We start from the raw sequence: 13,730 nt of genomic DNA on the forward strand, positions 1-13,730 counted from the left end.
GGTTCAAACTCCCTTCCCTCACTAATCCCCATCGCTCCCATTCAGTGCTATCCCTGCCCTGATAGCTCACTACTCGCTCCTTTGTCAGTGGAGCACATCGCCCCATTCGACCTACTTAAAGCACTCATCTACCACCCTGACCTCTAACTCATTGTGGTCTCTCTCTACCTCAGCATTTATCAAACAAGCAAACTCCACCCAAAAGTGGGTAACATACTGCAATAATGTATAGCCTCAAATGGGTATTCCTATGAGGAGATTAATGCCAATGGTCTCACTACTAACAAATCAAATGCATATTAAATGTAACTAGCACATAACTGTAGCTATAACTTATGCAAAATAATATTCAAAAATATAAAGCCAACCATTCATCTGTAGCCTAAAACCTACAAACAACTTTAACTGCTCACTTACTGACCTCGGCATTTTCTAAAGAGATAGATTAAGGGTCTTTCCCTATTTGAGGCAATACCTTTAGAGATGAGCAGCTACATCTTACATTGCTACTTCATATCTGAATAGTCCATTATAGGAAAAAAGGCTTTGTCCACTGCACGCACAATCTTATCCCAACTTTAGCAGCAGATTCTAGAACCAAAATTAGCATAAGAGCTATGCCAGGCTGGCTGACATTTTGTTTCCATAAAATGGAAATAAATCACAACTCAATACCTAAAGTAACAACTGGAAGTAGATAAAGTGGATATACAAGATCTCAATGGAGTTTATTTAAACAGCCCATTCAAAAATGACCAATAGAAAGACGATAATTCTAGTGATTGGTAATAACTTTTGAACTTTGTTTGAACAGGTACATTTTTATGCTTTCACAAGTTAAGAAATAGAATACTAAAATTATTTTTGTTACGTAATAAAGATGACAGTCACAATACTTAGAAAGGTTATTAATTAATGACATGACAGCATTTTATTGACTTGAAGTATCTTCAACAAAGTCACTAGAGTTTTGTATTTTTCCAAGTGCTTTAATGTACAGGACTTCTATGAATAGTGACAGCCGAATACTTAAGCAGCATTTTACTCAATTTCAAGAAATGCTTTAAAAGACTGCAACCTTGGTAATCATGCATGGCAAGGCTGCTGGTTTGTAAATCCCATTGATGTAGGGATTGCAAAGATATTGCAGCACAAAGCCCAGGATGTCATTATTGAGACTCGAGGGTAAATAAAATGAGTCTTTTTATATTTGGAACAGGAAAATGATGAATGAAGAACTGATTATTTCTTAAAAAGAATAATACTTTCACTTTCAAAAGGAATATTCTTCTGACTATCCCAGTCAATTTTCTCAACTTGTTTTATTGTATAAAGCCAGTCTGCAGGCTAAATTTACATTTGTATGAACTCTTTGGGTTTTTACTTACTTAGCTATTGCTAACCTTAAAAATGGACACATACTAACATATTGCATGATTATAATGTCTTTAACTTTATGAAGTGGTACCTTTCCTAAATTACAGTATGTAGATCATGAGAGGTTTGAAAGTTTAACAAAAATCATACTTTAAGAATTGGTCTCAAATTTAAATATAATGTTTCAATTTTAAATAAATGAAACAAAGATAATCTCCAGAGGTGGGACTTGCAGCTTCAGTGCTTTTTGCATGGATCATTCAATTTTGTTAATCTAATAGATAGTGGAACCTTCAAAGCACACACAATGATTCCGGTTTTATGGCGCAGTGATAGTATCACAACTCATGATGCACAAGGCCATAGTGCAAGTGATAGTATGCAATAACATCTCTGAACAGGTTGATTAGAGAAAAAAAGGTCAGAAGAATAGTTTCTTGAAACAAGAATATGATGTAATACTTTACTTTCCTTATAAAACATAGCATCTCTAGTTTTGTGCAGCAGCGCCTCAAGATTTGAAAGTAATATATTAAAAACAGAATGGTAATACACAGGCATCAACAAAGTCCGATGCAAATTTTGGTACTGCACTTATCAACAGAGCATGAAATTATGCTCTTTCACTAACCGTCCCGCTTAAAGCTATTTTCTAATCAGCTTGTTCAGAAATAATGACACACCCCTGGAATTTGAACTTGGACTTCCTGGTCTGGAGATCAGGACACTACCACTGCACCACAAGGGCACAAAAGTCATACTCTGGTTTGCAATCTGGCATGGACTTTACAGAACTCCCAACAATTCAGAATTAAACAAATAAATTAAAATGCTAACCTCTTCAATCTCTTTGGTTTTCTCAGCAATTGCTCTCGTCCGAACATCTGTTTGGTTTAGATCTATAAACTCAATAGCACTCCGTGTATTAATCTCTACATCATCCAATTTATCTGGATATAGCATTTGAATAGTATCCTGTGACCAAAAAAGAAACAGAACGGCTGATGGAAAAATGGAATGTGATATTTTTTATTGTAACAATTTAATTTATTGGCACATTAGTTTGGCAAATGAACAAAGAATTTCTGCATGAGAAGTTTCAAACTATTCTGAATGATCGAACCCAGGAAAAACAGGTATCATCCTTCAGTTTCTTAACAGTACTTCATATACTTGATAAGTAATTACCAACAGCATCCCATTAAAATTTAGAGTGACATTCAACTGTTTCATCAGTAGATTTTTGAAGTAAGAGAGTTTGTAGAGTAATTGGTTTTGGTAAAAATTTATGGTTTGTGCAGTTTTGAAACAAGTAGGATGAGCAGATATCTATATAATTCTATGTAACATCAGAATGGAATGTTTCAAAACATCGAAACAACAAATACTTGAACTTACTGAGTGAGTTCAACTGAGAAAATTCAACTTAGACATAAGAATGGAAGACATAAATCAGCAATTCCAATCCACAATGGGGTTAAAAGGCAATCAAAAACGTTGTGAAGATGAGGTTTAAGAAGTTTTTTAAAGACAAAGAAAAAAAACATCCGCTCTCGTTTCAATATTCCATCTTTGCATCACAATCAAATAATCTTTACAGTGAACATTTCTCTTTGTAAAATAGTCAGACAATTAGTGACTTGCATGAACCCAGTGTAAGTTGACAATTGCCCTTCTTTCCAACACTTGGTCTCACTAGCAAGATCAATTTTCAATCTTATTTCTGCAACACCCTTTGTCAAATGAACATTGTCCTAAACAGAACACTTGGCCTCAATGTTCTATGGAGGAGAAAGTGAGGTCTGCAGATGCTGGAGATCAAAGTTGAAACTTTATTGCTGGAACAGCACAGCAGGTCAGGCAGCATCCAGGGAACAGGAGATTCGACGTTTCGGGCACAGGCCCTTCTTCAGGAATGAGCAGAGAGTGTTCAGCAGGAGAAGTCTCCTGCTGAACACTCTCTGCTCATTCCTGAAGAAGGGCCTGTGCCCGAAACGTCGAATCTCCTGTTCCCTGGATGCTGCCTGACCTGCTGTGCTGTTCCAGCAATAAAGTTTCAACCTCAATGTTCTATGGTCAAGTTTTTTTCCTCAGATGCCTCTTTTATAAATCCCTCTCAGAACATCAGATAAGTTCACCCCATACTTATTGATTCCACCAGTCCCAGTGTTTCAGCACCTAAGGTACTTTTAATTACTCTTCTTACTAACCTAGCTTCACAGGCCAATATATAACATTTATTATTCTTTCCAACAAGGAATATGATAAACCCTGCTGTATTTGAATAGCTTTCCATAAGACTGAAGTGTAAAGCATAATTAAGAATGACTAACTTCATACTTTCTGGGTCACCCAAGGATGGAAATTTGAGTGCACATTACTCTAATTTAATATTTATTTGTGCTCAGAACCTCCTCAACTGTGGTATGTTTTAACATGATACTCAGTTGCATACAACTGACATCAGAATAGTTTGAGTTCAAAATTAGTTCAACTGAACAAACAAATGTTTTAACTGGCCTGTTTTTATCTTGAATGCAGGAATTATTTCAGGAAGACTTGGCCCTATTTACTGGAATGCCATTAAATATTCTAAGAAAGACTGTTGTTTCAGCCTCATTCTGATTTGTTCTGTTTGATATCTAATCCCATATGTAAAGGCGTCAGAGCTTGATTTGCAGTATAGCTTTAAGAGATATATTCATAGAGCTGTGACTGCCGTCACCAGTATGTGTGCTCTGTATTGCCAAAATTTATGCATGAATATCTACATGGGTTTGGGGTCAATTATAAAATGGGATGCACTGTGAACAGGGATGTGGAATGATTCTTGTCACACCTTCATGCCCCCCCACCCTTCCTGCAAGCTCACTAAGCCTCATTTCTTAACTTCACTCCCACCATGCTCTCACTGCCCCAATCCTCCTGTGTCCCAAACTTCCACATCCTAACTCTCCCCATTGCGCATTCTCACTCCCTCCCCATGTCCTCGGTCCCCATACCTCCTGCTAAATCAAATTTAAATATCACCTATCTCATCCACACAGAGAAAACACACAACCAGGAAGCAGATAAAGAACTACTATACAGTGTACCGAAAGAGTGGAGTCAGAAATCCAAATACTTGGATATCAGTAAATGTTTCAAGAATATGCAGCCATCTGATTATGGCTCAGATCATGGTACAACTTTATAAAAGAACATGCTGTTCCTCGGAAGCTGCCTGACCTGTGCTTTTCCAGCACCACGCTTTTTGCCTATGCCCTATAATTGTGCAACGTGTGTGTGTGCAAATGCATAGTGCATTATTTTCTGATTTGTTCAGACTGTACATACATAATCAGTGCCAATTAACTTTGAATAATGTACTCTAATTGTCTGATTACCAGGTTGTAAAATTACTGTTTCTCATGACTACCTACAACTTTACATGCACCCTTCTAATATTCTACGTCCCCTAGATTAAAACTGATTTCAGATTTCCTGACACAAGGCCTTAATAAATGCCCTTTGTCCTGCATGCAGAGCATTTCAGTGCTCAATAAAATGGAGTTTGGTCTCAACCCAAGCTGGGCAAAATCATACATTACCAAAGAAAGATATTTTTAGATCTTTTCCAGAAAGCCAACTGGTTTGGACAGTAACCCTCAACCATTCATAGTGAGAGTTCTTTGCAAGGACTGCCCATGCCAGCGACAATATGAGTTTACAGCTTGATTGACCCACAAGAGCCCCTTCAATTGCAGTTAATACTAGGAGTCTGTTTTTAACACTTGAATCAGTGGCACAAACAAAAGGAAGATTGGGCCAAAGATAGTGGCATATGTCTTTCCAACGATCAGTTGAAAGAGGTTTTTGTGAACCATTAACTGTGTCAGGTAAACAGTCTGATAATATAGTCACTGTTACAAGATTAATGGAAGTAGTAGAGAGGAAGAGCTGAGTGTTTTCATCAACATGCATATTAAAAGTTGACTGCACTGTCAACAATGAAAATATATGGTCGTAGGATAAGAGAAGGAATGAAAGAGAAAGAATGGAAGATAATATTTGCACAGTGTGTATATTGCCACACACAAAAAAAAATCATGAAAATCTTTAAATGGGTCTTTGTATCAGCTGGACAATTAATAATTTAAGTAATGAAACGAGTATTTGATGAACATCTAACTTCTGCACAGTGTGCCCACATAATGAACTGGACTGAGATTTGTAATGTCCATCAATCAAGTTGAATTTTTTGGCAGAAAATTGTGAAAAAAGTGGTTTGCAGACATGTATATAATTTTATAGAATGAACTGCAAGCAAGAAAAGAAAATCTTCACACATTTTGTAGCAGCTACTATTAATTAATATACTTACAATATTATCACATTCATTGATTTCCAGCTCTGGAATCTGCTGCTGTTCAGAACACCATTCACTTGTACCTTCCTTATTCAGGTTCTCAGATGTTTTGCTGGATTTTTCAAAGTTTGCAGCCTGATAAATCAAGAAGCATTTTAATCCTACATCTCTATGTCATGTCTCCATCTTTAAAATATTTTGAAATATTTGAATCAAAACTCTTGTATATTAATGTGACATTTGCTTCTTTTCTGATGAATGCTCTCAGAATGTACAGTAAAATGCATTAAAAAGCTCAGGAGGCCAAAATGTTTTCTTCAGCTACCCTGCAGATTACAGCAATTCTTTTTAAAGTGCAGGTCTTCAACCACTGGGTTCCATGAGTAGTCAATCAAAAAGAAAATCTCGCCTTTTCTAAGGTGCCAGATCATTTTTTTTGGAAAACTGGGTATTTCAGACTGCATGATTGGGAGTAATATATTATTCTGCGGTGATAATTGATTAGCAAACAAAAAAACCCAGCAAGAATAAACAGATTATTCTTAGGATATTAGGTGAGTACGAGGTCTGCAGCAGCACACAACCAAATTACTAGTAAGTGAGGGCCAATGTAATATTTCCAAATTTGATGTTATCGCCAAACAGGGAAGGCACAGTACATAAGTTATGAGGAACATGCAAGGAAGCTTCAGGAGGTAAAGGAGAAGTTGCCATGGTCACACAGTCACATAATAATTCATCACGCAAACAGACCCTTTGGCCCAACTCGTCCATGTTGACTAGGTTTCCAAAACTGAGTTAGTCCCATTTGGCCCATATCCCTCTAAACCTTTCATATTAATGTACCTGTCAAAATGTCATTTAAATGTTGCAATTGTATTTGCCTCCATCACTTGCTCTGGCAGCTCGTTCTGTATATGCACCACCCTCTGTGAGAAAAAGCTGCCTCTCGGGTCCCTTTTAAATATTTTTCCCTCTTAACTTAAACCTATGCCCTCTAGTTTTGGAGTCCCATACCCGGGGAAAAGACTTTGGCTATTCACCACATCTATGATCCTCATGATTTCATAAACCTTGATAAAAGGTCACCCCTCAGCCTCCTATGCTTCAGGGAAAATATCCCAGCCTATCCAGCCTCTCCTTACAACTCAAACCTTCCAGTCTTGGTAACATCCTTGTAAATAATTTTTGCATCCTTTCCAGTTTAATACCATCCTTCCAATACCAGGGTGACCAGAATGGTGTGCAGTTCCCAAATCTAGCCTTACCAATGCTTTGTACAGCACGTGACATACTCAATGCCCTGACCAATGAAGGCAAGCAGTGCCAAACGCCTACCTCACCACTGTCTACCTGTCACACCACTTTCAAGGAACTATGATCCTGCACCCATAGGTCTCCCTGTTCGACAAAACTTCCTTGGGATCTACTGAACAATTCCTGCCCTGGTTTGTCTTAACAAAATGCACACACTGGCCTTATTGATCAAGCTCTCATTGTACACTTAGATAACCTTCTTCACATCAGCAAACTTACTAACCATGCCTCCTGTATTCTCATGCAAATCATTTATATAAATGAATATAAACACCAGCGGAATCCTTGCAGCACATCACAGGTCACAGCCTGAACAACAACCCTCTATCATCAACCTCCATCTCCTACCGAGAAAACAATTTTGTATCCAATTGGCTAGCTTGCCGTGGATCCAATGCAACCTGTCTACCATGCGGAACCTTGTTGAAGGTCTTACTAAAGGCCATGTAGACAATGTCTACTGCTCTGCTTTCATCCATCTTCTGGGTCATCTCTTCAAAAAAAAACTCAAATCAAGTTTGTGACATGATATCCTACACACAAAGCCATTCTGACTATCCCTAAATCAGTCTTGCCTTTCCAAATGCATGTCAATTCTGTCTCTCAGAATCCCCTCCAACAACTTACCCATCTCTGATGCCAGGTTCACCAATCTATAGTTCCCTGGCTTTTCCTTGCAGCCTTAGTTACTCTCCAGTCTTCCAGTACCTTACCTGTGGCTGTTGTTAATACAAAGATCTTTGCTAGGGGCTCCACGATTTCTTCCCTATCTAGCCACCATCTCCTGGGGTATAGGTGATCAGGTCCTGAGGATTTATCTATTTTTATAGATTTAAGACCTCCAGCACCCCCACTTCTGTAATGTGGACTCTTTTCAAGACATCAATATTTATTTCCCCCACCCCGCCAGAGTTCCTTAGCTTTCATTTCTTTCTCCACAGCAAGTAATGATGAGAAATATTCGTTTAGTATTTCACCCATCTCCTGTGGTTCTACACAAAGATGATCTTGTTGATATTTAATAGAGCAACAGGTTGCAGGTTCCAGGCTTTAGATCTTTCATTAAGAACAGGCAAGGCGGAAAAAGAAGGGGAGGCGTGGCCTTGTTAGTCAAGGATAGCATAACAGTGGCTGAGAGAACTTTTGATGGGGACTCGTCGACTGAAGTAGCGTGGGCTGAGGTTAGAAACAGGAGAGGAGAGGTCACACTGCTTGGAGTTTTTTATAGGCCTCTGCAGAGTTCCAAGGAGGTGGAAGAGAGGATTAGCAAAATTATTCTGGGTAGGAGTGAAAGGAACAGGGGTGGTCATTATGAGGGAACTTTAACTTCCTCAACATTGGAAATGCTATAACTCTAGTACGTCGGATGGATCAGTTTTTGTCCAATGTGTACAGGAGGGTTTCGTGACACAGTATGTTGAAGGGCTGACAAGAGGGGAGGCCACATTGGATCTGGTGCTTGGTAATGAACCAGGCCAGGTGTTTGAGTTAGTTGTAGGTGAGCACTTTAGAGACCGTGACCATAATTCCGTTACATTTAGTTTAGCGATGGAAATGGATAGGTACATGCCACAGGTCAAGTTATTGATGGGGCAAGGGCAATTATAATGCGATTAGGCAGGAATTAGGATGCATAGAATGGTGGTAGCAAAATGCAGGGGATGCAGACAATGGAAATGTGGAGCTGGTTTAAGGAACAGATATTGCATGTCCTTGATAGGTATGTCCCTGTCAGACAGGGAGAAAGTGATAAGGTAAGGGAACCATGGTTTACAACAGAAATTGCATCTCTTGTTACGAAGAAGGAGGAGGCTTATGTGTTGATGAGGCAAGATGGTTCTGATGAGGTGATGGAGATTTACAGATCAGCTAGGAAGGATTTAAAGAGAGAGTTAAGAAGAGCAAAGAAAGGACTCGAGCAGTCTTTAGAAAATAGAATAAAGGAGAATCCTAAAGCATTCTATAGGTATGTGAGGAATAAAAGGATGATTAGGGTAGGAATAGGGCCAAACAAAGACAGAAGTGGGAAGTTGAGTGTGGACCCTGTGGAGATCGGAGAGATGCTAAACGAACATTTGTCATCGGCTTTCACTCAGGAAAAGGAGAGTATTGTAGAGGAGAAGAATGAGGTACGAGATATTAGACTAGAAAGGATTGAGGTTAGTTACAAACAGGTGTTATCAATTCTAGAAGGAGTGAAAGTAGACAAGTCCCCTGGGCTGGATGGGGATTTATTCGAGGATTCTTTGGGAAGCTAGGGAGGAGATAGCAAAGCCTTTGGCTTTGATATTTGAGTCGTCCTCAGATGATGATGTCAGCATGTACTAGGGGGCATAACTACAAATTGAGGGGTGATAGATTTAAGACAGATGTCAGAGGCAGGTTCTTTATGCAGAGAGTGGTATGGGCGTGGAATGCACTACCTGCTAATGTTTCCTGAAGAAGGGCCTGTGCCCGAAACGTCGAATCTCCTGTTCCCTGGATGCTGCCTGACCTGCTGTGCTGTTCCAGCAATAAAGTTTCAACTACCTGCTAATGTAGTCAACTCAGCCACATTAGGGAGATTTAAACAATCCTTAGATAAGCACGAGTGATTTTGGGATAGTGTAGGGGGACGAGCTGAGAATAGTTCACAGGTCGGCACAACATCGAGGGCCGAAGGGCCTGTTCTGCACTGTATTGTTTGATGTTCTATGTTTAAGAAGCCCTATTCTCTCCCGAGTTACGCTTTTGCCCTTAACATACTGGAGAATCCCTTTCGATTCTCCTCAACCTTTCTGCCAAAGCTATTTCTTGTTCCTTGTTTGCCCTCTTGATTTCCCTCTGAAGTGTACTCATATACTCCCTATTCTCCTCAAGGGATTCACTTGATCCCAGCAGTCTATACCTGATATATGTCTCGTCCTTTTTCTTGAGCAGAGCCTTAATATCTCTGGTCATCCAGTGTCCTCTTCACCTCCCAGCCTTGCCCATCATATTAACCAGAAACATGCTGGCGCTGAACTCTCGTTATCTCGCCTTTGAAAGCCTCCCTTTTGCCAGACCTCACTTTCCTTGCAAACAGCCTCTCCCAATCAACTTTTGAAAGTCCCTGTCGAAACCAACCTTGCCCCAATTTAGAACTTTAACTGCGGACTAAGCTTATCCTTTTCCACAACCATTTTAAAACTAATAGAATTATGGTCACTGGTCTCAAAGTGCCCCTCCACTGACACCTCAATCACTTGCCATGCTTATTTCTTAATAGGAGGTCATGTTTAGCTTCTCTATTAAGAGTACCTGCATATTTTGATTGAGAAAGTATTCTTGAACATACAGGATGAGAAGGCAGGACCTTCATGGTGACTTCACCCAACACAGGAACTGTCCTGCTGGCGTCACTTTGCATTGCAAACCAACCTCTCCCTCGGACATGGCCTAAAATTTCCCAGCTCTTTTCAGTTCGAAAGAATAACCATGTTGGACTGGAAAAGTGGCTTTTCTCTCTCTACAGATGCTGCCAGTCCTACGGCCAGAGTTACTCCAGCAGTTTTTGTTTTTATTTAGGTAAACTGTATGTTGGCTTTCATCACAAGGGAATGAGAGTACACTTGAGAAATCTCCTGCAGTACTGTAAACAGTTTTGCTCCCCTTTTTTACAGAGTGATATACTTGCCAAAGAGAGAGTGCAACAAAGGTCTACTAGATTACTCCCTGGCATGGCAGGCTTGTTTTATGAAGAGAAATGGAGGAAAATGGGTCTGTATTCCCAAGTGTTTCAGAGAGTGAGGGGTGAACTCAGTGAAACTTGCAAAGTTACATGGCATGGCAGGGTGGAAGCAGATATAACGTTTCCCTTTGGGGCCGAGAATCTAAATAAGGTGACATAATCTCAGAGTAAGGGATAGAACGTTTAAATCTAAGATAAGGAGAAATGACTTCATTAAGAGGGTGGTCTTCTTTTAGCATTCTTTACTAGAAAGCTATGGAAGATCAATCACTGAGCATGTCCAAGACAGAAACTATTAGATTTCTGGAGACTTATGGCGTTAAGAAATATGGGGATAGCACAGGAAAGCCGCATAAAGGAAATGATCATCTAGGATCTAACTGAATGGTGAAGCAGGCTCAACGGGCTAAAATGGCCCACTCCTGCTGTTTATAAATAAAACACGAAAATAAAAGCAGTGTTGCAGTAGGTTTAATGGTTACATAGCGTACATATGCTGCTCTTACCTTTATTGTTTCATACAAGCAAACAAAAGACAGACATTCTGCCCTTCAAGTTTGCTCCACCATTCAATGAAATTACAGCTGTTCTGAATTCCACAGTCCTATCTATCTATCTGCAATAACCTGACACCCTTGCCTAAGAAGAATCCATCTCCCCTTACCTTAAAAATATTAATTGAGCTTGTTTCGATCACTTTCTCAGACAAAATCTCGCAACCCTCTGAAAGGAAAATAAATCCCTTGTCTCTACCTTCAAGGAATGATCCCATAATCTCAAAATAGCGTCCTTTAGTTGTGGACTCCATGTCGACCTTGTCAAGGTCAATCGCGATATTGAATTGCAATTTGTATCTCAGCAAATGTTTGCAACATACTAAAATTAAATCTCAAAATTAAATTACAAAAGGGATTGCTTTGATGGTTTTGCTTGATACTTTAGGCTTTAATTGACAATGCTGTTATCACTACCGTTCTAAATGACATTACAATGGAGATTATCTGGGCATTGCAGAATTTCTCCCAGTGGAGTCCCTACAGGAAATTTAAAACTCAAATGGGAAGAAAGGCGAACAAACTTCAGAATGCTGACTGAAGAAATTTCAACCAGCACTGCAATCATGATCATGCACTATTAACTCTGATAGCCTAATGCTACATCTAAATAATGGCTTCTGAAGCAGATGCTCTTTTCACATCTTAAAGACGACATGTGACACCAAGATAATTTTTAAGGATATTCTGAAGGTATCATTGAGCAGGGGACAAACTGATACCAGTGGGTGAGAGGACAATACCATAAATCATGTCATGTAGTGGCACCTCAATAACAGACTCCCATATAGTCAGACATTTCTCTGCAGGGTAGAAACTAAAACATAAAGAAAGACAACAGAATTTGCCCTCCAGAATCTCCTTTCTCAGGAGAACTCTTGTCATTTGCACCCAAAGACTTGTGGGTTCAGGATTGACCTGTTGAGTCTGAGGACACAAAATATGAAGCTTGGCAGATCTAATCCTCATTTCAAGAGAGTGATGATGATTATTGCTACTATTTCAAGACTTAGACATTGAAATAGATTTCTTGTGAAATAGCCGTGATACTAATTGCAAAATTACGTTTGATAAGTAACTATATGGATGCTGGTTAGTTTGCATGGAATAAATTATCTGATGGCTCTCCCATAAACCACATTGCAACAATTAAAATGAGACAAACATTAAAGTCTGCATACCTTTGAAGTAGCTGGTGGTACTGAACTAGATGGAGAGGCATCTCTTGAGGGGGTCAAAGAAGAAACAGAAGATCTTTCTCGATCTGTGAATAGAAAATCAACATAAGATAAATATTTAATTCCAGATTATATCTTTCAAAATAAACTTCAGATATCTTGCATTTAAAAGTTCGTTTTCCCCCCTCAAGATTGTTCATTGCCTTAACGTAGGTGTCTGCCATATGTAACTTTGATTCAATTGCCTGGATTTGTCACTGACCAGACAATGGTTGTTTCAGTAGATAGGAAGTGCACGTTGTAGCAGGTTCCAAAGGAATTGCCTGGGAAACTGAATTTTCTGCTGGACAATTCCTCTATGCCTGGATCCCCCCAAAGTTCTATTTAAACTGGAGACTCTGGAGTGTTCTGAAGAAATTAAGCAAAGTAGTTACTCAGGGAAGGTTAGACTATTAAATATATGGTTGAACTGCTGCATACCTATACAACTGGCCCATTACTTAGGTCACACATCCCTAACTACCCCTCCCTAAACCTCCCAGTAGCCGAACACCACACTTACTGTGTGACAGCAGCAGCTGTCAAAGTGGCCATCAGAATCTGTACACTTCAGAAAATGGCAACTGACTACGGAAAAGGACTTGGTTTGCCTTCCTCTGACAATTGTATGCTATAAAAGAACTCAAGTGCAGAATTCCCTCCATTCTGTAAAAAAGGAGTGGCAATTTAGGTAAGATCGCTAACCCTTGGAAATTCCAGCCCGATTTCTAATAGTTTGTAGATAAGGCAAAACTCATGCAGGTTATGTGAATTTAGTAGTTGTGATCGTAATTGCCAGGACTTGCTATCATAACAAAGCAAGAGTTAAGTGTATACAAGAAACTTTTCTGATTCAGTATGTGAATGGACCTACTAGAGAAGGTGCAAAACTTGATCTACTCTTGGGAAATAAGGCAGGGCAGGTGACTGAGGTGTCAGTGGGGGAGCACTTTGGGGCCAGCAACCTTAATTCTATGAGTTTTAAAATAGTGATGGAAAAAGATAGACCAGATCTAAAAGTTGAAGTTCTAAATTTGAGAAAGGCCAATTTTGACAGTATTAGGCAAGAACTTTCAAAAGCTGATTAGAGGCAAATGTTTGCAGGTAAAGGGACGGCTGGAAAATGGGAAGCCTTCAGAAATGAGATAACAAGAATCCAGAGAAAGTAGATTAGATTAGATTAGATTAGATTACTTACAATGTGGAAA

The 13,730-nt window shown here is 39.3% G+C and overlaps 1 protein-coding gene across 4 annotated transcripts in view; it reads right to left on the bottom strand.

Annotated features, from left to right (window-relative positions):
- Window positions 1-13,730, bottom strand: part of pphln1 (periphilin 1) — a 121,412-nt gene that overhangs the window by 31,046 nt on the left and 76,636 nt on the right. For 3 of the 4 annotated variants that reach the window (XM_087997444.1, XM_087997446.1, XM_087997445.1), the window contains exons 7-9: window positions 12,487-12,569; window positions 5,741-5,860; window positions 2,215-2,352 (exon numbers count right to left, since the gene is read on the bottom strand). In XM_087997444.1, the coding sequence (XP_087853570.1) occupies window positions 2,215-2,352; window positions 5,741-5,860; window positions 12,487-12,569 (341 nt within the window). The remainder of the gene's footprint in view (window positions 1-2,214; window positions 2,353-5,740; window positions 5,861-12,486; window positions 12,570-13,730) is intronic. The other variant, XM_087997447.1, reaches the window with a different exon arrangement.

Source organism: Chiloscyllium plagiosum, unplaced genomic scaffold, assembly GCF_037043375.1.
Source record: "Chiloscyllium plagiosum isolate Xiang-an unplaced genomic scaffold, Cpla_swu_hap1 HiC_scaffold_19, whole genome shotgun sequence".
NCBI lineage: Eukaryota > Metazoa > Chordata > Chondrichthyes > Orectolobiformes > Hemiscylliidae > Chiloscyllium > Chiloscyllium plagiosum.